This window comes from Schistocerca gregaria, chromosome 7 (genome assembly GCF_023897955.1).
Source record: "Schistocerca gregaria isolate iqSchGreg1 chromosome 7, iqSchGreg1.2, whole genome shotgun sequence".
In the NCBI taxonomy this organism is placed as follows: Eukaryota; Metazoa; Arthropoda; class Insecta; order Orthoptera; family Acrididae; genus Schistocerca; species Schistocerca gregaria.
The window spans coordinates 539,208,104-539,235,358 of record NC_064926.1 but is presented as its reverse complement, the minus strand read 5'-3'; the positions used below and the strand labels follow the sequence as shown (position 1 = coordinate 539,235,358).

General features: G+C 43.9%; 1 protein-coding gene across 32 annotated transcripts in view; it reads left to right on the top strand.

The window, feature by feature from the left end:
- LOC126282130 (AT-rich interactive domain-containing protein 2-like) overlaps positions 1–27,255 on the top strand; it is a 287,639-nt gene that overhangs the window by 47,237 nt on the left and 213,147 nt on the right. For all 32 annotated transcript variants that reach the window (XM_049981624.1, XM_049981612.1, XM_049981603.1 and 29 more), the window contains exon 3: positions 19,646–19,743. In XM_049981624.1, the coding sequence (XP_049837581.1) occupies positions 19,646–19,743 (98 nt within the window). The remainder of the gene's footprint in view (positions 1–19,645; positions 19,744–27,255) is intronic.

The window sequence follows — 27,255 nt, the reverse complement described above, 5'->3', positions numbered from 1 at the left end:
CTGATGGGCATCTTGTCACCTTACACTGTCGGTGTGAATGTCACGGATATCACAAAGCTGTGGACTGTAAGTATCCCAAAACTCAATGGTCTTTTAAATCTGTAAACATTTCCGTTAGCTAAATTTCTATTATTTCTGCCAGCACCATTTCCTTTCACAGCTTCATCCGATGATGAGTTTGCTGTGGCCTGAAAAGTAGTTAACGGTACAATAAATGGTACCAAATTCAGAAAGCAACTGGTTGCATATGTTACCTTGTAGACATAATGTAAGACAGTTTCAATTCACAATCCACGATGAGTACATGGAAATATATTCAGAATGGAAAAAAGTACATAGATTTTGACAGCGCCATTTGTATGTAGGACGGAGGCAGCCCAAAATCCGCCCCAAAGCCAAGATCATTTGATTGAGAATCACAGTATTGACGTATGAGTAATTAGCTGATGATGCTCTGTTGAGAAGGTGAAAAAGTCATTTACAAACGGTGCTTTAACGTAAATGTCATACTTTAGAGCATTCATGCATTTGTGAGTCTATAAAAGAAATCGTCTTTGCAAATCCACTCACTTCCAAAAATGAAAGGGCCGTTCTATTTTTAATGCACAGAACGCGAAAGCTGCCTGTGGTATTCTACATAGGGGTGGGGGGATCTAAGTTCGCCAAAGATCTTCCGATCGAACAGGGCCTGCAGTCGGTTAGTATCATATTGAAAGGCACGGTGAGACCGTGATAGAGTAATTGCTGAATATCGTGATAGAGTAATTGCTGAATCTTGGATTAAATTTGGGTCTCAGTATAAATAATTGCCCGCGTGCGCTTATCCACCGATTGTACTTACAATCGTGGAAGCGGTAGAGGGGCCATCTGAACCGGGCGAGCGCTGCCCGCCGAAACCGGTTTGCGTTCCGCTCTCGCCCTTGAATCCTCCACCATCTTCGCTGCCGCTTCGCGTGTTGTTGTTTGCCATTTGCGGTCGCAGGCCTCTTCTTTTTGAGTGCTGCGGGAGCTCGGGCAGTGGCTTCGGGAAAGCCACTCTTTTTCTCCGAATTACTTTTTCTAGAGCCATTTTAGATTATTTACACCCAGTAGCCCTAAGTAGTACGAATAAACGAAACGCGACTATCCCGGTACGATAGAATTTTTGTTGCAACAGCAGTTTCAAGGATAACTCGAGCGCCTTCTTATTTCACCTTAAATTTTTCAGACTCATGAAAGTAAGAATGTTCTTGAAGTTCCAATACTTCTGAGGTTCTATGCGAATTAAAATGGCTGGCAACGTTCCAAAGTTATTTTCGACTAAAGCGCGAAAGAATCAGCAGCCTATTTAACAGTCGTCCGCCGACCACGAGGCTCTTCTCTTCAGCATCCGTGCAAATCATTACTTAGCGACACTTGGTGTTGGGCAAATACCAGATCTAACCCATGTTGGGAGCCGACTGCCACCTTGGCTACTGAAGAGATCCAAACTGTGTGTGTTTTTAAATGATGTTTCATTAGATTTTAACTGAGCATCGCAAATGTATTCCAGATGGGTCTAAGCAAGGGAAATCTCTTGGCTGCTCAGTGGTTCTCCCCGAGCGTGCCCTCAAGATGTTTACCAAACGAAATTTCTGCATGCTTTCTTAAGGGTACTGAGACAGATTGCTCGTGGTCGTGCTAACGAATTCGTCGTCTGTACGGACTGTGCAGTGTGCGATTCTTTGTGGCGTACGTGTTTTAGTAGGCCACATTTTAACTGCATCTGTTAAATGTTTTGATAAGAGGACACTTTTCTTACCAGTTGACGATGAGACAATACGGTAAAGCTTTTAAGAGTGTATGAAATATCTGACTTACTCCCTAATTTATTAGAGAGAAGGCTTTAACGTATTGTAAGGGAGGCGGTCTCCTCCTCGATACGCTATTATTGCTATTATTACTATTATATTTTTTAAGTTGCCAGTCAGCCACTCAACCCCTAATTTTTATTTTAGCCTTTATTCACTATATCATGTATGGATTAAACAGCACTTAATAACTTTGTCAAAGTATGCAATTTTACATTCTGCAATATTGGGTGCAACTGGGTAGGTGAATGTGTGAGAGACTGGCAAAGAGTGGTTGTGATTCCAAATGAGTTTACATTTTATCCATTTTTAATTTCATTTGTATAACCACATTTGTCTCAAACAATTTTAGCAAGGGTGGTAATAATTGCCTTGCTTTTTAGAAAACACACACACACACACACACACACACACACACACACACACACACACACACACCTGAGAGCCGTCAGGCTCATTTTCTCTGGTGTTTCGGCAGATAGTTGCAATTTAGTTTCTGCAGTGTGTAGCTAGAATCAGCCCAAAAAAAACTCGTGAAGCCTTTCATGCTACATACAGCGCTGACTGTTGGTTTGTTTGCCGTTGCGAACAAAATTATTTTTAAAGCGATTGCTTGGTCTCTAATGAATCTAGTACGATATTTGTTGTATGAGGGAGGGACATTAAAAAATGTCGTGTGACTAGGGCCTCCCGTCGCGTAGACCGTTCGCCGGGTGCAAGTCTTTCGATTTGACGCCACTTCGGCGACTTGCGCGCCGATAGGGATGAAGTAGTGACAATTAGGACAACACAACACGCAGTCTCTGAGCGGAGAAAATCTCAGATGCAGCCGGGAAGCGAACCCGGACCTTTAGGATTGACATTCTGTCGCGCTGACCACTCAGCTACCCGGGGCGGACATTAAATCACGAAGAATGTCGCGTATTCCAGCAAGGACCGGCCAACGCTGCTGCACGGCAGCAGCAGCCAGCACGGGCCTGCGCGGTGCTATCGCTTCTGCAGTGCTGGTTATTCTTCGTTTTTAACTGTTCCTGTTAATACGTATCGATAAAACGAACATCTCACTGCACACATTTCGCACCGCTCGGTCGAATGGGCACCTAAAATTCAGCTTTAAAAATCATTTTGCTCGTAACTTCAAACAAACCGATGCTTTCCCCCAACAGGGGCGTCGCATGAAAGACGTGATGAACAGCACTTGTTTGGACTGACTACCTACACCCTGGAAAAATTAAACTGGAAATGTCTGCCGAAACCCAGAGAAAACGCGCGTGACGAACCACAGGAGAGTGGCGCACAAGGACGTAGAGTTTTTCTACAAGTTTAATAAACACAACAGGTACACGTAACAGAGACTTCAGTAATCAATAATACAGGGTGACAGTTATTGAACTATACGAAAAAAACGTAAATTCGTTACAAACTACGACGTTCACACACTATATTCAGCATGTAAACGCCTCTTGAGATATTCGGATTTAGGTTATGACATGTTCCATATTCCTGCCGTCATTGGCGAATGATGTGGCGCAGACGAATAGCGAAATTCAGCATGACCCTCTGAACTGTCGGAATATCGATGCTGTCGATGACTTTCTGAATGGCTGTTTTCAGTTCGGCAATGGTTTGGGGGTTATTGCTGTACACCTTGTCTTTAATATAGCCCCACAAAAAGGAGTCACATGTATTCGGATCTGGAGAATGTACCGGTAGCCTCTGGGTACCCCAGAGCGAGATGGCGGTCCCGAAAGTGCTCCTCTAGGACATCAGACACTCTCCTGCTTCGATGAGGTCGAGCTCCGTCTTGCATGAACCACATCTTGACCAAATCAGGGTCACTTAGGATAACGGGAATGAAATCGTCTTCCAAAACCGTTGAAATGTACCGTTCGGTAGTCACCGTGCCATCAATAAATATCGCACCTTGACTAGACATTGCACATCACACAGTCGCCCATTGAGGGTAAAGAGACTTCTCGATTGCGAAATGCGCCAATTTTGTTTATTGACGAATCTACACAAGTGAAAGTGGGCTTCGTCGCTAAACCAAACCATTCTAATTCCCATCATGCTCCGCGATGAACCGTGCAGTTTGAACGTCCTAACGCAAACGGTTCAGAGGTTATGACGATTTTATTTCGTATAGTTCAGTAATTATCACCCTGTATATTCCTCTTCACTATTTAAAACAGTCTGCCAACGCTGGGGCCTCTTTTCGATTCCGCGACTGTAAAAATCGCGTGGTTTTGAGACGAACTACTCTTCGCGCCGTGTTCGTTGCGCATTTTCATCCAGAAAGGTAGTTCCTTGAAGGTTATTCAATAAAGAGCGGAATAATGAAAATCCGAGGTCGCAAGATCAGGTGAATAAGGCGACTGTGAAATATCTTCACTGCACAACTGTAGTATAGTGTTTTTTCTTTTTCAGTCTAGCAGAATGCGGCTGGACATCATTGTGGAATAACATCATTTCATGCAATCTACCTAGTTGTTGCTGCGCGACCGCTACGGTCGCACGTTCGAATCCTTCCTCGGGCATGGATGTGTGTGATGTCCTTAGGTTAGTTAGGTTTTAAGTAGTTCTAAGTCTAGGGGACTGATGACCTCAGATGTTAAGTCTCATAGTGCTCAAAGCTATTTGAACCCTGACTCAGTTGTTGACAATAAATATCAGCGATGATTATGTGTATATCTGGAGAAGCAATTCGTAGTACACCACAACATCACTGTTTCACCAGATGCGTAAAATTATATTTTGTGGATGCGCTCAGTTCTTTGTACGGGGAGTTGCTGGTTTGTGTGAACTCAACCACTACTTACTTTTCCTTACGTTACCATAAAGACACCATTTCTCCTCACCAGGAGCGATACAGGGTTAGAATGGTGATAACGAGCAAGCAGAGATGCACATTTGGCCACCTGCTGCTTTTTTCAGTTGTGGCTTAGAGCATGTGGTAGTCATACACCCGATCTTTGAATCTTCCCTGTTGCATGTAAATGTCGCTCGATGGTGGAATGATTACAGTTCATCACATTTGCCAGTCGTCGGTTACACTGACGTGGATCATTGCGGATTAATCCGTTTAAACGTTCTTCATCAAATCTCAAAGGTATTCCGGAACGTGGAGAGTCACTAATATCTTCCTTAAAACGAGAACAACTTTCTTGCCATGCTCTTCCCAGCTGCATTAACCCCATGCCCGCTGCTGTCACCCCTCTATTGAACGCAAATAGAAGATTATTTCGGAAACGTTCCGATTGCTCCACGTGGCACTTCTGTTTCCTAGCGTTCGCAGCTCCATTCACAATCTCCATTCAAATAGCATCAGTGAACTACAAACCGATAAATAAACCGATAGCAACCGGCATACCAACATGCAAAACCAAACCGCTACTAACGTATATACTGACCTAATATTGAACATTTTATCCGTCCTCAACAACAAGTTATTATACTTTGGATATTTGTGGTAAGTTCTATGGGACAAAACTGCGGAGGTCATCGGTCCCTAGGCTTACACACTGGGTAATCTAACTTACGCTAAGGACCACACACACACACACACACACACACACACACACACACACACACACACACACACAAAAGGGAGGACACGAGCTTCCGCCGGCGGTAGCCGCGTGAACTGTGGTGAGCCGCCCTAGACCGCACAGCCACCCGCGCGGATGTCAACAATAAGACGCATCAACAAAATGTCCTACCGAGCGAGGTGGCGCCGTGGTTAACACACTGGACTCGTATTCGGGAGGCCGACGTTTCAAACCCGCGTCCAGCCATCCTGATTTAGGTTTTCCTTCATTTCCCTAAATCACTTCAGGCGTATACGGGGATGGTTCCTTTGAAACGGCACGGCCAACTTGATTCCCCATCCTTCCGTAATCCGATGGGTCGAATGACCCCACTGTTTGGTCCCTTCCCGCAAATCAAAAATGGTTCAAATGGCTCTGAGCACTATGGGAGTTAACATCTGAGGTCATCAGTCCCCTAGAACTCAAAACTACTTAAACCTAAAGGACATCAAACACATCCACGCCCGAGGCTGGATTCGAACTTGCGACCGTAGCAGTCGCGCGGTTCCGAACTGAGGCGCCCAGAACCGCTCGGCCACAAAGGCTCTCTAAATCAACCAACCAACAAATTGCCATAGTCATGTGAATCACACAGCATTCCTGTTGTTTGGCTTGTGTATACAATTTTCATACAGGCACTTTTAACCAAATGACCGCCGCATTTTGCTGTACACATCTGATGTCGACACTCGCAAGTAATAAGATAGGTATAACCTCCTTAAGGGTGGCACTAAATACCCGAAATTGGTTAAGAAATTAAATTCCTTTTATGCAGCTGGTTACTGATTATTTAGGTAGACCAACCGAATGTATATAATGCCACATGCACTGTTTAAGTTCTCGTTTACGTGTAGGCCGTACTATAACTGGTTGATTACAGCGGTTCTAAGTTCGGAAAAAGGAAACGACTCGCCAGTTGCAGTAGTATCGTGACAAGTGAAGCTGCGACGTCTATGTTTTTTTTATTGAACACTCTTGAGATGCATTTTTAGAATCTTTGGGCAAAGTGGGACACTGTTTCGGACGGACGATGTGGAATGTGAATTTCTTGCAAGAGAGTCTGCGTCTAATGTTCTCTGTAAACTGTATTGCTTTTATGGTACACAACATTTGGAGAGAGTTTTCGCCGCTCCTTTCAGGGTCTACTGGTCCATTGTGTGTGTGTGTACTGTATTTGGTAGGTTTGTCAACTCGTGCTCCTATAGCCCTTCGTAAAAATCATGTAAATGGATACAGGGCCGTAACTAGATAACCAACAATAGTTTGGCCTCCAAATGGGTCTATAGCGACGTTCTGTCGCTCTTCAGACGAATCCGCATGCTCGACGCTCTGGCCGAACGGACCGGTAGATTTCCGGTAATGGGTCTGTTTGTACGGCGCTGGAAGGACGTCGCCGGCGTTGTGATATAAGTGGATAATTGTCGTCCGTGCGCCGTGGAACAAAGTCGGATTGAGGCGGCGCTGTGGTGCGGAGAGAGGCCGCGGCAGCAGAAGCAGAAGCCAGAGGCGGCAAGGGGCGCGAGGTGTGGCCAGGCGGCGGCCGGCGGCGGCTATCGATTGCGTTGGCGCGGCGGCGGCGGCGGCGGCGCTCCCAGCGGCGGGCAGCCCGCGCGCATGCGCGCCGCCCCGGGGACTGTCGCTTTCCAAAGGGAAAACACCGGGCTGGCCAGGCCGTCTAGGAAGGCAGGTGCTGCCCAGTCATATGGAAAAACTAGCGGAAACCGACGTCAGTTTGGATTGCACAGAAATGGAGAAAGACGAGAGGCAGTAATTGACTCTACGACCTACCGGAGGAATAGGCAGAATAAAGTAAAACAATGGAAAACCAAAATGTATTGCATTTCTAGACTTAGACCATTTGAGAGTGTTGACTGGAATCTACTATTCCGAAGGTAGCGCGAATGAAACAGAGGAACCGAATGATCATCTACGACTTGGTCTGAAGCGAGACTGCAGTTATAAAGAATCGAAGGACATAAAGAAGCAGTAGCTCAGAAGCGAGTAAGACCATGTTATTCATTCTGTACATTGAGCAAGTGGTAAAGGATATCGAGGAGAAATTTCAAACGGGAATTAAAGTTCAGGGAGGAGAAATGAAAACTTTAATGACGGTAAAAAACCTGAAATATCTGTTTAGTGAGTGGGTAGTACCTCGAAAAGAGATTATAAAATAAACATTAACAAGAGCGAAACACAAGGTATTGGTGTGTATTCGAATGGTGTCAGTTTTTGTAGACGGGATTAGATTTGAGAATGAGACGCTAAAAGTAGTAGTAGAAAAGTTTTGCTAGTAGTGGGCAAAAAGTAGAGGATAAACAACGGAGAGCAGCAGTAGCAAGAAAATGGTTCCTGAAGAAGCGAAATTTAACATCGAACATGTTAGGAAATCGTTCCTGGATGTATTTGCTTGGAGTGACACGTGGACGATAGTTTAGAAAAGAAAAGAATAGACGCTTTTGGAATCAGTTGCCACAGAAGAATGCTGAGAATTAAATTCGTACATCGGATAACCATTGCAGATGAACTCAGCTGAATGTTACGATAAAATAAATTTATGGCACAAATTGACGAAAGGTGCGGACTTGTATTAAAACAACGCAGGCACATCACATATTTCACACAGTATTATCCAATGATAAAAATTCTCCATTGTATACAAACTATCATTGTCACGTGGATCGCATCATTCTGGGTAATGAATAACTGAAATACATTTGAGTGTGACAATATAACTTGAAATGTCCACTTCGAATATATCCTAAATAGAAAGTAAGTGGCTTGTGAAAATGGCCACAGGCTGAAAAACAGTGCCGCGCGGAGTAGCCGTGTGGTGTAAGGGCGCCTTATCGCGGCTGGCCCCGTCGGAGCTTCGAGTGCTCCCTCGGGCATGAGTGTGTGATGGAAGGTGCTGATGTGGTATCCAGGGAATTGGTGTTGAAATCGAATTTTTTTTTTTAACGGGCATCAGTCTGTAATATGGTCATTTTGAGTTTGCTATGGCGTCAGATGTAAATCCACAAATTGACATTAGTGTCCATTGTATAGGATTCTGAAAAACAATGTTATTTTTGTAGACGCATCAGTGAATGACTCATGTCCTGTTCAGAGCAAAGAGACATGAGTCGTGACTCATGCCTCTTTGAAAATAAAACTTAGATAACAGCACTGACGATGCTGCATATCGTTTAATATGTCCTGTTCAGAGCAAAGAGACATGAGTCGTGACTCATGCCTCTTTGAAAATAAAACTTAGATAACAGCACTGACGATGCTGCATATCGTTTAATACTTTGTACTCGCACCCCTAGATTGACATTACCAGTGCTGATGATAGGCAAATGTTTCGTTGCTATCGCAGACTTTTTTTAAATCCATGTTGTTAAGCGTGCATAGCATTATAGGTTGTCATTAGTTTTTACAGATTCTGTGTAATACTGTGAGCAGTGTTAAGAAGCCATGTTGTGCCATGTTTCTTCATAAGCGAAAGACCAGAAATTATATACAGCTCTTCAAAGCGAGGATACAGAAGCCGAAAATGGAGACTTTCTTTGTGTGTAGAATGCATGCAAAGTGTCTTCCTAGTTGTGTTTTATCTAAGGCAACTTACTCTCAGATTGCTTACACTATATGAACGCATACAAGCACGATATGTGTCTACCATGAGGATTGAAAGCAACAAGAGTCCAAGTGAAATGGGCTTATTCATAAATGATTGTATAAAGAAGTACCACAAGAATGCACTGATCTTCGTCTATTATCAGACAACTGCCCAGCTCAGAATAAGAATCCCATTCTCAGCAGATTTCTGTTGTGCTTACTGGTTCTGGGAGAGTCAACAAAATTCATCGTTGCTTTCCTGTGAAGATACCGTTTTTTTACACTTTGTTAGAGCTTTCGACATTATAAAAAGGATACTGTGGAAACAGGGCAGATTCTTACAAAATTTTCTTGTTAGAGGAGGTGTTAATGCTCTAAGTCATAGTGGAAGGCGTAGAGCAGGAAGAAAAGAATTCACGAAGAAACTCAACATTTTGTCTTTGATGATACACGAAAGAGTTGTATGACAGCTTCAGCGACGATCGATGGACTGATTACACACACTTTTTTCGTGGACTTGCAACAAGATCCCACTGCGTGCACCAGAAGAGGTAGTCTTATCTATCAAGACACGTTCCATTTAAGACCAATACAATCAAGGACGTGGCAGAATTCCAAAACGTTATCTGTTAGGCGAACTCACATCATTCTTTCTGCCAAGAAATTTTGAAGTGGGCTGTAAAGAACGATGGTTAAGACTACGAATGAATGGGCCATCAAATATTGATTATTGTTTTATAATGATGCATTAGTATTGTGAAATGTAGAACAGCGCTTGTTATATGCAATCAAGATAATGTTAATGTGAATAAAAATAAGTGTGCAATTTCAGAATCTTTCACATCGTTTTTTAAATCATGGGTTCCTAGCTTTTAATTATTAAATACTTTACCAGAACATAACATTTTCATCACATAACAGCGCCAATAAAGATGCCAGTATGAAGTTATTGTAAATTGAAACAGTTTTTCTTAGCTCTCTCTCTCTCTCTCTCTCTCTCTCTCTCTCTCTCTCTCTCTCTCTCTCTCTTGTGTGTGTGTGTGTGTGTGTGTGTGTGTGTGTGTGTGTGTGTGTGTGTTGTTTTTTGACTAAGAAATTGTTAGATATTTAAGAAAAGATAGTTAAAGTATTTGGGCAGCAGAAAAGTTTTAAAATAGTTATTTGGAGACCACTGTACCGCATCTTTGTGGTGTTCGTTAGCAAGTGAGCGATAAGGTAGCGGATACGGAGCGGCGGGGGACAGATAAGAAGCGTGGCTTGTTTGGAAGGGAGTAGCAGGGGAGAGACGACAGCGTATTGCCGGCGGAAATACTCTTCCTTGGCATCGAGCCCGTGGGAGAGCGTCTGAAATACTCAGGTCGCTTCGCGCAAGGTCACGCTGGCCGCGGAGGCGGCGTCGTGACGTCATCCACAAAGGTTACGTAACTGTGCTGTCACAGCTTGGCCGCTCCTGAGTTGAAGGCAACGTGCGCCCAGTTGCAGTTGCGAGGATGACAAAGTCTGTGTTCTGCGTCTTTCGTAGTTGTCTGCGTGAACGAGAGGCTGTGATGGAAGTGGTGATGATGTGCGTGCACAACAGCCATTTCGTTGTCATGCTCCAGTTGATGCAGTGTTTTGCGAGCTGTGCATGCGTATTATTCGACTTCATGTTCTTGCTGATTGTATACATTGGCAAGTGTGTTGGAAAGCTTTGAGCTTACTACGGAGAGGGACGGAGGAAACGAATAGGGGCGAAGAGAGTAATATTTGTCAGATTTTTTGAGCGTGTTAAAAATTGTCGCATTTTATCAGTATTTCACCATGTAGCTGGTTAAGAAAGAAACCGAAAAGATAATCCTGCAAATGCTCTTGTCTGTTTCTGTTCGTTTGATAGAAAAAGATCCCACATAAATATTGCCCGCATCTCGTGGTCGTGCGGTAGCGTTCTCGCTTTCCATGCCCGGGTTCCCGGGTTCGATTCCCGGCGGGGTCAGGGATTTTCTCTGCCTCGTGATGGCTGGGTGTTGTGTGATGTCCTTAGGTTAGTTAGGTTTAAGTAGTTCTGAGTTCTAGGGGACTGATGACCTACGATGTTAAGTCCCATAGTGCTCAGAGCCATTTGAACCAAATAAATATTGCCGTATGAAGGAACAGGAGCAGGGTCAACAGTGAGGCATTAAGGGTTTTGAGTTTTAGTTGCGTCTATACAATCACACTATGAACAGTAGTGCCGAACTGACGCAAATGTGAAACGCTACTGCGAATCTGTTATCAGAAACATTTTCTTTTTGTCGATTGGTGGTGTTAATATGTTGCCGTTATTTGTGTGTCTGAGTAATAACTTTTACGTTTTTCATATGTATGTATAAATGGATTTCCGACAGCGCTTTGTCCCCAGTATACCAGGTCATTTTACTCTTATGTTATGTGGACTGGAAGACTGGGAAATGTGGTGACGTCCTCCTTGAGAATTTGTCTTGTATAAACCCCCTAGCACTAATTTTTGTGTACTGTTTGCATTGTTATTTATTTTGTTCCTGATTTATAGTATACTCAGATATTACTATAGTTACTTTTTATTTTCTTATCGAAAATTAATAATTATTTCAGTGTTTGACTATTTAAGTATTGTTTAAATATACTAACCCATCAGAAGTATCCGTACACCAGTTGGTGAACATTAATACGGGATGTATCCGCCCTTCACCTTTATGACGGCTTGAAATCTGCCACACACACTTTCAGTGGGGTGTCTGAATGTCTTTGAAGAAATCGCAGCCTATTCTTCCTCGAGACCCGAAACCAGAGCGGTGGTGATGTTGGATGCTGGGCCTGGAGCGAAGTCGATGTTCCATCATGTCCCACAGGTGTTCCATTGGGTTCAGGCCTGTACTTTGGAGAGGCCACTCCACTTGGGATGTTGTTGTCCACAAACTATTGCCTCACAGATCTTGCTTTATGACAAGATGTATTGTCATGCTGATACAATTGGCGTTACACGTGATGGCAGGTAACGTTCTCCAGGCGTGATTCATCACTCTAACTCCTTTCCACTCATCCACTCTCCAGCAACGTCGCTCATTTTGCATCCCATTCCTTTTAACTCCCTACACAAAATCGTTGTGCTATCTGGACTGATGTAACACTTTGGAACTCATGAGTGATCCGTTGATTTCATGCAATTTATTACAACCACTCTTCGTAATGCTCGATGGTTCCTGCCCGTCTTCGGTACATGATGTCTACCTGGTCTTCGTTCAGCTGTGATCGTTCCTTCGCGTTACCACTTCACATTCACATCGACTCGGGCAGCTTTAGAAGGGCTGAAGAGTCCCTGGTTGATTTGTCACTCCCATGATATCCAATGACTAGTTTACGTTAGAAGTCACCGAGCTCGCCGGCATTCATTCTGATGTTACTGCTTCTTTACTGTAGGGAGAATCAATACGAAACACCATAAATAAACTCACCACAAAATAAGAATGAAAGAAAACCCAAGAGGTTAACCCACAATCACAGAAAACAAAATGTTTGACAGTTTTGTACACTCATTACAACACAATGCTCGACAGAGCAAGTAACAATATAGAGTAGAAGCAAATTATACACATTGCCGTCATTGAAGAAACAGCTCTTCCTCTATTTTTGCAGAATTTTTAATAACTGAGAACCACTACCCAGCAAATGTTGAAACACATCTACATGTTCTGAAGCACACTCCGATCATTCACCGTTGAAATCAAATCAACATTATCACGTCTCAGTATTCAAAGTTAACGATTCATAGATTATAAATCGTGAAATAAATAAGATGTTGTAACGATAGGCCATGTCAGGGTACAAAATTAAGTGTGAATTTATGTGAAACAGTGTGTACAGTAACGTTTAGAGGAAAGGAAACTCGACTAGCAGACCAGAGTAAACAAAACAAAATGATCACTTAGGCATGGGAATATTTGATCGTCACACTTATAGTGACCCATTCACAGTGGTCGAGTAGCCATATTTTTAAGCGTGATTAAATTTTCAAAAGAGTCAACCTATAACTAACTTTAACGCTCTCTTCCGTCTCCGCGAAAGCGAAAGCTTGTAGTTTAGTAACATAAAAAGATATCTCCAAAGCAATGTACTATAACAATAGGTGTTCGTGTTGAAAATTATATGTTCCACGTGGAAACAACGTGTCCGCGGCTCGTGGTCGTGCGGTAGCGTTCTCGCTTCCCGCGCCCGGGTTCGATTCCCGGCGGGGTCAGGGATTTTCTCTGCCTCGTGATGACTGGGTGTTGTGTGATGTCCTTAGGTTAGTTAGGTTTAAGTAGTTCTAAGTCGTAGGGGACTGATGACCATAGATGTTAAGTCCCATAGTGCTCAGAGCCATTTTTTGAAACAACGTTGAACAGCTATGTGATATTTAGGGGGAAAGAAAGCGAAATAGCAATAGCTGCATTATCAGCGAAACGATTTTAGGTTTAACCAATGAAGTTTTGTCTAAACAGGCCCAGAATTTAGGTATTGTCGTTCAAACATGTACGCATTTTGATAAAAAAAAAAAAAGCTGTGTGGGCTACCATTTCTTTCTGTACAGAAATGTAGACATTGCGATTGAACTGCAATATTATGGAAATTTAGGTCCGCCTATTATGCAAACACCTTGTTATTTGAAATTTTCAAACATGTTTTACCACCCCTTTGTGCTATCATCAGTGGTTACTCTAACTCAATTCTGTAAAATGAACTATTTTTGTTATGAAACTAGATTTAAAAATCTTTTATGTTTCTGTGATTCCTCGCCGTATTTTATCGAATGTTTGGATCTGTAGGTTGTTCTTTTCCATTATTGTCTAGCTTCCTGTCTGCGTTAAACAGACGTACGTTTACAGATAAAGTGATTTGTGAACTGGGCAAACAAACTCAAAATAACGTCATTCCGTTATATCTACAATAATGTAAAGTATGTCCAATGAAACCCATTATTCTAGAAAATGGGTAATAATCACTACAGACATGTTTTTAGACTTAATTTCATAACATTAGTTATTATTTCACACTCAATCAATTTACACTCTAATACGACAGAAAGATGCCGAAACACGTTTGAGTGTTCAAAACAACTTTCATAATAGGTGGACCCAAGTTGCCATAATTTTTCCGACAAACACGTCTGGCTGTTATTTGGGGGCTACCAAAAGGGCCCAGAAATAGCAGGTGTAATGGGCAGCGAACAGTTGCGCTCGATGTCAGGTGGGCGGTGGGCTTCAAGTGTATTATACGGTAGCGCCGAGTGGCAGGCGTCTGCCGCTTGATGTAGTGGGGCAGAGTAGTAGTCTTGGCTGCGCTGCGCTGCGTTGAGTGAGCTGGGCGCTTTCCCGCCGCGCAGCCAGCCAGCCAGCCAGCAGCAGCAGCAGCCGCCGCCGCCGCCCAGACTTGGCAACAGTGACGGCCGAGTAACCTTACACCGCGCCCGCGCGCTGCGGAGCCGGCGCGCCGCGCTCTGGCGCTCCACATGGCGACACGGCTGCAGCTTCTGGGGGAACCAGTGTCAGAAACCAACTTAGAAGGCTTCCCGGTGACTGGACGTATTGGTCACCAGGTAGCACGAGCAGGAACAGTGCCTTGTAAATTACTATTCTGAGCAGTAAGGCTAGATGACAGTACCGTCCTTCTTGTCATTGTTGGATTGGCGGCGCGCGAGTTGGCCGATCAGTTGGCGCTACCAACTTGCAGCAGCTCGCCTGAGCTTATGTGTATGTTGGAGCTGCGACAAAATATTACAGCGTCGAAGGTAATTGCGACTAAAAGTAAAGTGTGGTTCTTACCTTTTATGAGACGTCCATGACGGAACTTTGAGAAGAGCGTAGAGCTGATTACTGAACAGTGTGGCTATTTTGCACGATTTTCAATTCAGTTGCTGAAAAAGAAAGCTACGTACTTTTGGCAATGCGTTATCTTGGAAGGCACACTGCGTTACTATATACAGGGTGTTACAAAACAATAAACCAACATATTACTAATGAATCCCCAAATAAACATAGAAATTATCCCTCCAAATTTACTACCACTAATTACAGATTAGAACAGGTTTCACTTCTGCCCTTTCTCTACAGGGTGTTACAAAAAGGTACGGCCAAACTTTCAGGAAACATTCCTCACACACAAAGAAAGAAAATATGTTATGTGGACATGTGTCCGGAAACGCTTACTTTCCATGTTAGAGCTCATTTTATTACTTCTCTTCAAATCACATTAATCATCGAATGGAAACGCACAGCAACAGAACGTACCAGCGTGACTTCAAACACTTTGTTACAGGAAGTGTTCAAAATGTCCTCAGTTAGCGAGGATACATGCATCCACCCTCCGCCGCATGGAATCCCTGATGCGCTGATGCAGCCCTGGAGAATGGCGTATTGTATCACAGCCGTCCACTATACGAGCACGAAGAGTCTCTACATTTAGTAGAGGGGTTGCGTAGACAAGAGCTTTCAAATGCCCCCATAAATGAAAGTCAAGACGGTTGAGGCCAGGAGAGCCTGGAGGCCACGGAATTGGTCCGCCTCTACCAGTCCATCGGTCACCGAATCTGTTGTTGAGAAGCGTACGAACACTTCGACTGATATGTGCAGGGACTCCATCGTACATGAACCACATGTTGTGTCGTATTTGTAAAGGCACAAGTTCTAGCAGCACAGGTAGAGTATCCCGTATGAAACCATGATAACGTGCTCCATTGAGCGTAGGTGGACGAAACTAAAATGAGCTCTAACATGGAATTTAAGCGTTTCCGGACACATGTCCACATAAGATCTTTTCTTTTTTTGTGTGTGAGGAATGTTTCCTCAAAGTTTGGCCGTACCTTTTTGTAACACTCTGTATATTCTATGAATTAAAGAGAAAAAGATGCATGTTCTTTACAGAATTCCAGTTCCTTTTCAGACGCTTGTCTACCAGTCATTTAGAAGGTTATAGTTTTCTTTTCATCATAGAGTTCCAACTGTAGCGAAAATAGTAAGAAATTAATTATAGATAAAAGAGAATATTTTCATTCGCCCTAGGTAGTTCGCAAACTCAGTGAAACTGATAGTTATCGGTTCCAATATAAATTCGTGTTACTTATTACAATTATGACTTAACCTGTTACTTATTGCAATTTACTTTAACAATTGTTACTGTGAAAATAAACTATTTTAGTTATGTGTTGTTTCCACATTTGCCGGCCGGTGTGGCCGAGGGGTTGTAGGCGCTACAGTCTGGAACCGAGCGACCGCTACGGTCGCAGGTTTGAATCCCGCCTTGGGCATGGATGTGTGTGATGTCCTTAATGGCTTTAAGCACTATGGGACTTAACTTCTGAGGTCATCAGTCCAGAACTTAGAACTACTTAAACCTAACTAACCTAAGGACATCACACACATGCCCGAGGCAGGATTCGAACCTGCGACCGTAGCGTCGCGCAGCTCCAGACTGTAGCGCCTTGAACCGCTCGACAAATCCAGCCGGCAACTGTCACTTCCTTCACTACTTTGGTCAAAACGGTGATAGATTTTGTATTTCCGATTCTACAATGAGAACCTCGCAAGTATTTCACCATTCAAAGTTTCGACACTTACATTCGATACTAGCGAAGAAAACTCTAACAGGGATTATCGGCACTCCTGTTAATTCCAGCTCCAACATTTTTTGTTTCGAGCATTGGGATATGGGGGACTCTATGAGAAAATAAGCTCGTATATTGTTTAATGACCACCAAATTATTTTTCTATCATAATCTCAGGTATCGACTCACCCAACTTAATAGATCAGCAGCAGCATTACCCAGAGTTTTACATTAATTCTGTATAAAGGCTTTCTGCGGGACTTTAAATATGAGTGTTGCTCCTGCATGTTTTCTGATTCATCTGCCCGCCTATCATCAGATCGTCGTCTCCGACATTTTTTATTTCTTGGAATCCAGCAAAGAATTTCCACTGACGAGGTACCATTCAATCGCTTGCTTTCATGTCTTACCAAAAACAGTTTCATTATTGGAAATCTTCCACTTTAGACAATTTCTTGATTTCTTTTTCTTTTTTTACTGTCCTTGTAATTTGTAATTCGCTTCTGAATTGTTTATTGAGAAAGTCTCAAATGTCGAATGGTTTTCTTGTTACATGTCGAGATTGGTAATATACTTTGCCACGTTTCAGACGAATTGAAGGATTATGTAATTTAAGGAGAACACAGCGGGCCATTTTTATTCCTTTGTTTATTTAGCTACCCATCCAGTGGCAGAAATCAATGCGTGTCATCGGTAATATGTTTTAATACCAAATAAACGGTTTGATTTCAGTGAACAACGGAAGTTTTTCGTATAGTGAAGGTCGAAACAAAGAGCAATATCTTGGATCCGGTGAAGATACCACATTAAAAACAAATTTTGATAAAATGAAACTGCCACTATTTTAGCGAAATTTCGGCGGCCAGTAACTATGACAATGGTAAGGACTATCATTAGAATGCAGACTCCATTCATGCAATTCACAGGTGGGGGAAGTAAGGCTTCATTCAGGCTGTGGTAGCAGTGGAAACAAAAGCAAGGAACCGAATTAATTTAAAAGGCATGACCAAACCAAGTATGTAATTGCTTGCCGCGCATCTTGCTAGACGTGGCATAAATAAAATATGTAAACACACATGCAGACGAATTTAGTTTTTAACGACAAATATATTGGAAATATTCAAAATTTATAAATAGTATCTTTGTGACAGAATTTATCATTTCGGCTACCCTGACATGTGATGGCGTCAGAGGGGGGAAAAGCACTATCCTTTCAAACTGCTCTCGCCACAAGTCTAGGGTGGATTGCGAGCCGCAAAACGTTGACCAAGGACTAGTTAACATGAAGACGGTGCTATCCACTCCATGCACTGATAATATTCTTACACGAGACAACCCATATCTGGCCAAGCACTTTGTTGATCTGTATGACGAACACGCCAGTTATTGTGGTGCAACCAAGTTCTTTTTTTTTCTTTTTTGGAGATTCACGGTCGTTTTTAAAGTAAATGTTAGAGATATAGGAGAGGAAGTCAAAAAGTAAAGGGACTTAAGAGTATTTATTCTGATAGTAGAACACTGAAATATACGTTATTTTTCTACATAACGTCCCTGCACTTTGAATGCACTTTGTCTAGCGTTTCACAAATTTTTTGATTCCGTCGGAAAAAAGTTTTTTGGTTGCACGTGTTACCAATTTTGCACCGCATCAATGACTTCTGCATCGGTTGCAAATCTGAGCGCTTCCTTCATTGGTCAAACATATGGAAATCGCTCGGAGCCAGGTCTGAACTGCATGGCGTATGTTTCAGCAATTCGAATCCCACCCCCTTTATTGTTTCGACCGTCCGTTTGGCAAAATATGGCCGAGTGTTATCTGCTGCAGAGTGATACCTTTTCCCAGTTTCCGGCGACGTTTGGCACTAATTGCAGGTTTCAGCTTAGTTCCCAACACATCTCAATAGTTCTCACTGTCCACCAGTACCCATTTTCCGAATATTTAACCTGTCGTCTAAGATGTAATACGCTGAATCATGACTAATAGTAGATTATTAGCTATTTCTTCCGCTGTGATTCGTCTGTTTTCCATCACCATACCCTCAACAACCTCCAAATTGTCGTCAGTTGTTGACGTCTATGGCCTGCACTAGCTTTCCTCGTCACAGAGAGAAGTTCTTCCCTGTTTGAAGTGGCCTATCCATTCGTATATCATACTTCGCGATAAACAGCTGTCATCATACTGCGCTTGCATTCGGCGAATAATGCAGGTTTAACACCTTTCAAAAACAAAAAGCGAATCACATCCGTAATTTACTCCTTGGTGCAGATCGACAACGGAGTTGCCATGTTTCGCGGTCTGCTACAATACAACGACTAACGTGGTAATAAGAGTGACTCGTTGTATAGAACTGTTGCAGAAGACAGTAATTTAGCCCCATATGCTACCGATGTTACGAAGCCCAACGGCGAGAAATTGCAGAAGTCCCTTACTTTTTGACTTCCCTTGTAAATCTTCGTTCCAACTATTCCTATAAATGATCGTACTTCTAAAGTAACATTCCTTCCCGCTCTGTAGTAGAGAAGTGAATGCAAAAGACGAGTCATCTGTTCACAAATGCAGAGTAACAAATTCAGACTTCAGCGACCACCTAACTTACTATCCTGCATGCTCTGGCGCAGTCATTCCAAAAGTTAGACAGATAGAAGATGAGTACGTCTGATAAAATCTTAGACACATTTGTTATACCTTGTGGTGCAAAACTCGTCGATAAAGAGAAGAGTCGTACTAATTTGCATTGGTATACTTCAGCTGCATATACTAACCCTTCTCCTTCGGCGATCGTTGACCAGGTGGCGCACAACGCTGGTCTCCCATTTGTGAGGACCGAGATTAAACGTCCTGCCCGACCATCGAGATCAGGTTTCCCTCAATAGCATAAAAAGTCCAGGGCCGATTTCTTTCTGCGTAGTTGCCCAATACGAGATTGTGCTCACTCTCTGACAACCCGATTCAGTTGAGAACTTGATAGTCACTGGTGTGGTACTCAGTGCTGACGCGCCATAAAATCGCATTTTTTTTAAAAAAAATTTCATGTGACACCATTTTCTTATGTTGACAGGTGAACAGCCGTTCAGAATGGGAGACTCTGCTGGAACAGTTTGCACTTCCGAAACAATGTGTGAACAGTGGCGTTGCTCTCAAGCAGATCTATCTGAGGTAAGGAAAGCAGCTCGGTTAGACTATACATTAGTGATTGTAAAACTCTTAAGACAAAAGAACGTAATTTATTGGCTCAAAACGTATCGAAATTTATCACTCCAGGCAGCAGAAGAGGGAGGTTAATATCGAACAACTGTGGGTAGAGGGTATCTTCGAAATTTCGCGTCACGGCGTGTGTGTTTAAAGAGAAAATACATTACTCTTTTAATAGAGGTTACACTGTTTATCTGTTGCTTTTTCACCTTCCTCGGTGGTAGGGAGGGGGTGATGAGTAAAGGTTTCTTGAAGGAAAAGTGTACTCTGTCTCAGAAATAAAGGTGGGATGTTTCTTTGGTGCACAGAGCAGTGTAAATTGTAGTGTTTTGTAAAACAGGATATGAGAGTGAGTTAACAAGTTTGGAACATATAGGCCGACAATGACTTCGCGCCACTCGCATTGTCTTGATGCGTTACTTGAGATTAATTCAGTGTCTCTTGTAAAGTCAGAGCTCCGTACACTAATCCCGATTTTGGTGGCAAATAATTCAGATCAAATATCTTGCTTAGCTCGTAGTACTCATACTTTTATGAAATGTTTGAGGCATTAGGTATGATGTATTAGAATTTTATAATCAGTAGTAGCTAACAGCGACCGCCTTGCTGGATGAAGGTTATTAAGACGGTAAAAGCAACGTAGATAACAGAATATCTGTTCTTTCAGACTGGAAAGATTTTTGGTGAGCGGGTGGTGCAGTTGTGGTTAGAATCGACGCTTCGAGGCTTTCAGATTAACACATCGTCGTGAAAATTCTCAGTAGCTCACAGTGGAAGGAACGGTTCACCAGTAACACACGAGGATAAAGCAAAAGAATCTCGTGTTGGTTTCCAGACCACCTTCGTTTGTCACTTGCCAATAGGCCTAGTACGGGTGTTACTCCAGAGTGTACTTTATTATCTGCCACGCGGAGCTTCTGTTGTTCGTCCTATGACTTAGTAGATTCGTGTAAGTCTCCATGGCTCAACTCTCAACAGATAAGAACTGAGAAAATAAACAGTGGTGATACTTACCTTCCGTTGAAGATAATTCTTTCACGATAGAGCTATCAGCCGCGTAAAAAGCACAGACAACGTCGTGAGAGTTCAACATCTCCTGAAGTAGAGACTGATCGGTGTTGGACTGTAATCGTAAGAAAGAAATGTTTACCGGGAAGCGAATACTTTTCTTGATATAAAATACTTCCCTTGTACATTGTAAATATCATAGCTGCTAGGATAATATCACGTGACATGCAAATGTAGCAAAGGTCTGAACGAAGAGTGAGAAAACAGAAGTCAAAGTAGATTGCCTCGAAAAAAGGTAATTCATTTTCTCCTAGATATTTAACATTATCATCTTTTACATAAATTGTATCAAGCTGCTACACAAGTTCACTGGGTTAATGGCGACTGACGCTGTTAGCGAGAACAACGTGCCTTGATTCCCAGCCATGCTAAGTTATCGATATGGGAGGGACGCGTGACGAGCTTCCAGGTGTGAGTGAATGGAACAGAAATAGCAGGCGAAGGGTCATTCATGTAGACGATTGAGCAGCGAAAAGACGATGATATTGAAGCTTCTAACAGCGGCACCACTATGTGTGAAAAATTGAGGGCGGCACCGTAAAGACTGTTCGGGAAAAGACGCGATAAGTAGCCGTTGTTTCCAAAGGTCTTTGATTGTAGTGTGTTGACCTCGTGTCGTGATAACGTAATCGGCACCGATAAATCGTGTTGCATAACGACCGTTAACCGACAAGCACTAGCGCAAGCGCCGTGCTTCAGAAGCCAGTGCGACGTCATCTGTGTAGACTGTGGCACCGATTCCTCCTGCTGTTCTGCAAGTTCAGTGTTAACACCCAAAGCGTCAGTGTAGTATTCGTATATCCGTCATTCGAATACCTTCCGGCGAGCTTCGGTTTACTGGTGGTCATCATCGATCAGATTTTACGGGCTGTGCACAGGCATCTGTGAGACTGTGAAAGGTCTCAAGCAATATGCACGATGAAGGACGCTCAGCTGCATGAGCAGCGGAAATTTATACGAGAAGCTTATCTGTGCCAGAATTATGGGCGTCTGATTAATGTTCGTTCTGTGTATTGTAGATTTGTCTTTTGAGACGTGTTGTTTGCATAGTAGTTAAACCACCGTCCAGACCTGCATTACCAAAGGAACAAGACAAATACACAGTAATGTTATTTATTTATTTGTTTCGTAAGTGATCTGATGTGTGGAATGAAACATTGAAAAAACGTAAAACTTGCTTATTTCGTTGAACAAGGGATGAGTGAGTTTTCTTTTAGCTTTAAGCCAGCCCATTACTGAGAAATTTACACTAATTAAATTTTACCCTACGTCAACATCTGCTTAGAATTGCACGTTGACATTACCACGATGTTATTTCATCAAAGTTAACGACATGTGTTGAAGATTAGATGCCAACAGTATTTCTAGCAGACGACGAAGTTTGCCATTTACAGCTGACATGGAAACAGTGACATGAGGGTTTTAAGACTGTGGAGAAATGTTAACCCCGCATGGAGTGCCTAATGAGAAATATCTAGAAAGAAGAAGATACGCTCCTCGTGATTGATTTGGACATGGCAGATTAATTTGCAGAGCAGTTGTGGGAGGAATGTAAGAAATCTGCATAATATTTATAATAGAGGCAACGAATAATTATTATAGGCACAAGGTTGTAAGTTGGTGTGAAAAAAGTCAAGGAAATTTTCAAAAGTGTACAATATGCCCATTAATGTCGGAAATGGCCGTATCGTTTAGCGCAGAATTGAAACTTGAGACAATATCATTCCTCCTCCTTCTCATTCAGTGTAACGAATCACTGAGATGGGACTGGTGCAGATAAGATAGACACTATTTATTTGTGCCATTGAATAGATTCGATAATTGGCTATACCAGCAGGCTGTGTCGTTTAGAAGACGTACGAGAAGAAACCATAAAACTGACGCCAAAATTGCCGTTTCGGCTAAACTTGGGTAAAACCGAATATCCCCGTCATGTTTCATTGTAATTATTATTATTGGAGAACATCATTCACCTGTTTAGGTTCTGCCGCTCATAAACGAGGGCTTTAAGTAGCGCCACTGAAGAATTAAATATTAACTTGAATTAATTATTAGCTTCATAAGAATAGTGATGCGTCGTGTTTTCTGTTTTATAAAAGACGAAAACGAACAAGCCAGATGATAATTCAATGTCTGCTTTCGCGTCTAGGGAAGAAGTTGAAGGTGTGTGGGGGCCGCACAATAGGAAATACACTATACCTAAAGGCAACCACAGACTACGTGGGGAGCACAATACGAAATACAGTATACCTAAAGGCAATCACAGACCTGGCCTCTTTGGGGATGACCACGTTGAAATTGGTATCAGTAACCACGAGGTAGTTGTAGCAACAAGATAACCAAAGAACAAAGGGCAATTACAACAAGTAGAAAGATTTATCTGTTCAGCAAAATAGAAAAGGGAGGAGTATTGACGTATAAGGGACTTGAAACTTTAGCTCTGGACAGGACCATCTAGAGGAACTAGGCCTCAAGTTCTAAAGACATGTGAACCAAAGCATTGGGTAGATATGCAACCAATAGATTAGTTTTTGCTGCGGAGGTGCCCTCTATGGTATACAGTCGCTGTAAAGAAACTGTTAAAAGAAACAGAGACTACTGTATAGTAGGCGTAAAACAAAGCATAGGGCTATAGACAGGTACGTGCTGAATTAAACGCGTTTGGCTGTCGAGAGGGCAATGCGTAAAGCCTCCAGCTACTGTGATAGTGTCGCAAGATCCCTCGCAAAACCCAAATAAATTATTGACGTATGTAAAGGGCGTTAGTGGCATGAAAGGTAGCGTCCACTGACTCGTGAATGAGACAGGGGCTGAAATTTAGGGCAGCACAATAAAATCAGAAATGCGTAATTCCATTTTCAAATGTTCTTTTGGCAAGAAAAGTCCATGAGTGATACCACAGTTTAATTGTACTACCACTCCAAAGATGAGTGATGTAGATATTAGTGTCAGTTTCGTTGAGAAACAACTGCAATAGTTAAAACTGTATAAACCTCCTTTGCACCACCATCTACTGAAGATTACTCGAACAAGAAGCTCCCTCCTGCGTGTCCGGGGGTTAGAACAGGCCCGCGGTAATCCTGTCTGTCGTAAGAGGCGACTAAAAGGAGTCTCATACGTTTCAGTCCTTATGTGATGGTCTCCTCTCGGGTTTGACCTCCATACTTCAAAATTATTACGAAGAGCGAGCCGATCGGGGAAGGGCGCCTTAGTTGGTGCATTGTGTCCATTGTGCATTAAGACCTTTAGCCAGCTTATTCGTCGTTGCATTGCAATCCTGCCCGCTCTCCATCTCTTGAGCACGGATACATTCGTGGGTGCGATTTGCACTATGCACTGTGCAGTGTCGCTTTCTGCACTGACTACGACCATGGGCTACTTGTCACCTAATATCCAGCACTGCAGCCAGTCCGTTGTGGTGGGGCCGCCATATACCCTGTGTGTGGTGGAGCCGCCATGTACCCTGTTGGTTGTAGCCCCCTGACAACACAGGGATCGCTCTGTTGGTGCCTGCGCCGATAACTCCACACGTATGCCAAGGACTAGGTGCCTATTTCCCTGGGGCATCGAGACTCCGGCAATGGCCATCCTGCCAGGTGGCCCTTGCATTGGCTGGGTGGCGCCCGCGGGGAGGGCCCTTGGTCGGAGTGGGTGGCATCAGGGCGGATGACCTGCAATGAAGCGGAGCCTGTCATCTGTCGCTGGTCCTCAACCAGCAGTCTCAAAGCGAGGAAAGCATCAGTTCAGTGCCAGGAAATATGATCCCCTCCCTGGCCACACCATGGGAGGAACGTGAGGCTAAAGAACGGCATGAGCCATATTCGCCCCGATTCTTAGTTTGTACGCGTTTTGATGAGAAATCTATCGCCTCCATGAAGCCTCAGCTCTTTGTCGAACATTTAGAAGACAAGTATGGGGAGGTAGACGGTTTGTCCTAGATGCGTTCTGGGTCTGTCCTAATTTAGACAGCATCATCTGCTCAGTCGAGGGCGCTCCTCACCTGCGACCACCTGGTTGATGTTCCTGTCTCCATAACGCCCCATAAGAGTCTCAACATGGTCCAGAGTCTTACCTTTCACAAAGACATCCTTCTGCAGTCTGATGACGAATTGCGCGCCAACCTCGAGCGACAAGGTGTTCACTTCGTCTCTGGCGCGTATACAGGAACCCAAAGGACAATAGGGTTGCCACCAGTGCCTTCATCTTGGCTTTTGAGGGAGACACCTTACCCGAAAAGGTCAAGGTGATGGTGTACCTGTTCGACGTTCAGCCATACATCCCTCCCCCTATGCGGTGTTTCTAGTGCTGGAAGTTTGGACATATGTCTTCCAACTGTAATTCCACTCTTATATGCCAAAATTGTGGACGTCCTTCTAATCCTGACGCTCCATGCTCTCCCCCTCCTATCTGTGTCGCCACTCCCCTTGCTCGCCAGAGTGTCCAGTTTTCCAGAAGGTACGAAAAATACTGGAATACGAGACCCTGGATCGAATGACCTACACGGAGGCTAAGAAAAAGTGTGAGCGGTTACACCCAGTCCGCATGGACGCTTCATATGCTGCCACAACCGCAGAAGTTTCCCGTTCCTCAGTGAAGCCACTTGTGGCTGGCCCTTTGGGACACAAGACCACACCTGCCCCCTCAAGGGTGGGGGCTCCCCCTCTTACTGTTGCTCCTGCACCTCCATCTTCAGCAGCAATGCCCTCCCGACCGTCGGGGCCGCTGGTCCCCACATCTGAGCCGAAGGAGCCCCCCCCCCCCCCTTCTTCGGCCTCTCTCCCACGTATGGGGTCCCTGGGTCCCTTGGGGCTCTACCTTCCAAGACCCCGCACAGTGTACAAGTGAAAGTTAGCCAGTGGCTCAAGGAGCCACAGACTGCAGGTTGAAGGACTTCCCACTTTTATGCCCTTGCCTGATGCTGTTTCAGGGAAGCCCTCCCATCAAGCCACACACCGTCAGGTGGCTTGCGGAGTATGGATGTAGATGTAGATGTAGATGCTCCGAAAGAGCAGCGGGAGGACAAACTGAAGACGAATAAAAAGAAGCCATCCTCTCCACTGAAAGAGGTTCCGGTAGTCCCTTCACCACCACCACCACCACCACCACCACCACCACCACCACCACCACCACCACCACCACCACCACCACCCATCAATACCACCTCTGAGGACGAGGCGGAGCTTCTAGTGTCCCCTGACGACCTAGCTCTCGCCGACGCCTGTGATAAAATGTTCTGAGCCGTTAGCCCTCCACTAGTGGCAGCAGATGACCCTAGGAAGTAACCTGCATTCTCCGTCTCTTCATGCCTTAACAGAACACAGAAAGCGTTATCCTCCGGCGGAATTGCGGTGGTTTTTTCCACAACTTGGCTGAACTAAGACAGATTTTGAGCTCAACACCTGCTCTCTGTAATGCCCTCCAAGAAACCTGGTTCCCAGCAATGCGGTCACGTGCCCTTCGTGGCTATCTTTTTTTTTTAATAAAAACTGGACTGACCGTAAGAGGGCGTCAGGTGGCGTATGTCTGTATGTACTTACCTTTGTTTACTCTGAATCAATGCGTGTTCATACAGCTTTAGAGGCTGTTGCTATGAGGATAAGGACAACCTTGGATATTACCGTCTGTAATGTCTACTCTCCTCCAGATGGTGAAGTACCTTTTAATGAATTGGCTGCTCTGATTTCACAACTCCCTCCACCATTCCTACTTTTCAACGCCCATAAACCGTTGTGGAATGTCGCCATGATTACTGGCTGGATAGAGATGTCGAGAATCTTCTCTCTCAGCTCGACCTCTGCCTCTTAAATTCAGGAGACCCCACACACTTCAGTCTGGTTCATGGAACTTATTCAGCCATTGACCTCGTGCTTTGCAGCCCAGAACTTTCACCATCCGTCCATTGGAGGGTTCATGACTACATGTGTGGTAGTGACCACTTTCCTATCTTTCTGTCACTACCCCAGCTTGACACTTTTGGACGTCTGCCGCGATGGGTCCTTAATAGGGCGGATTGGCTGGCTTTCACATCTGCTGTCACTGTTGCACCCTCGCCCATGGCGCCATTAATTTGGTGGTCAAGCAGATCGCTGTGTCCATCGTATCTGCTGCAGAACGTGCGGTTCTTCGTTCTTTTGGGTGCCCTTGGCGTAAAACTGTGCCTTGGTGGTCGCCAGAAATCGCAGAGGCTATCAAAGTGCGTATGTGGGCCCTCCAACGGCATAAGAAGCGTCCATCGTTGGAGACTCTCATTCTTCTTAAGCGGCTCCGTGTCCGTGCCCGCCACTGGATAAAACGACAGAAGCAGGAGTGATGGGAAAAATACGCTTCCTCCATTGGTTCTCCTACCCCTGCCTCCCAGGTGTGGACTCGGATTCGCCGCCTTTATGGTTACCCGACCCCACTGGTGGT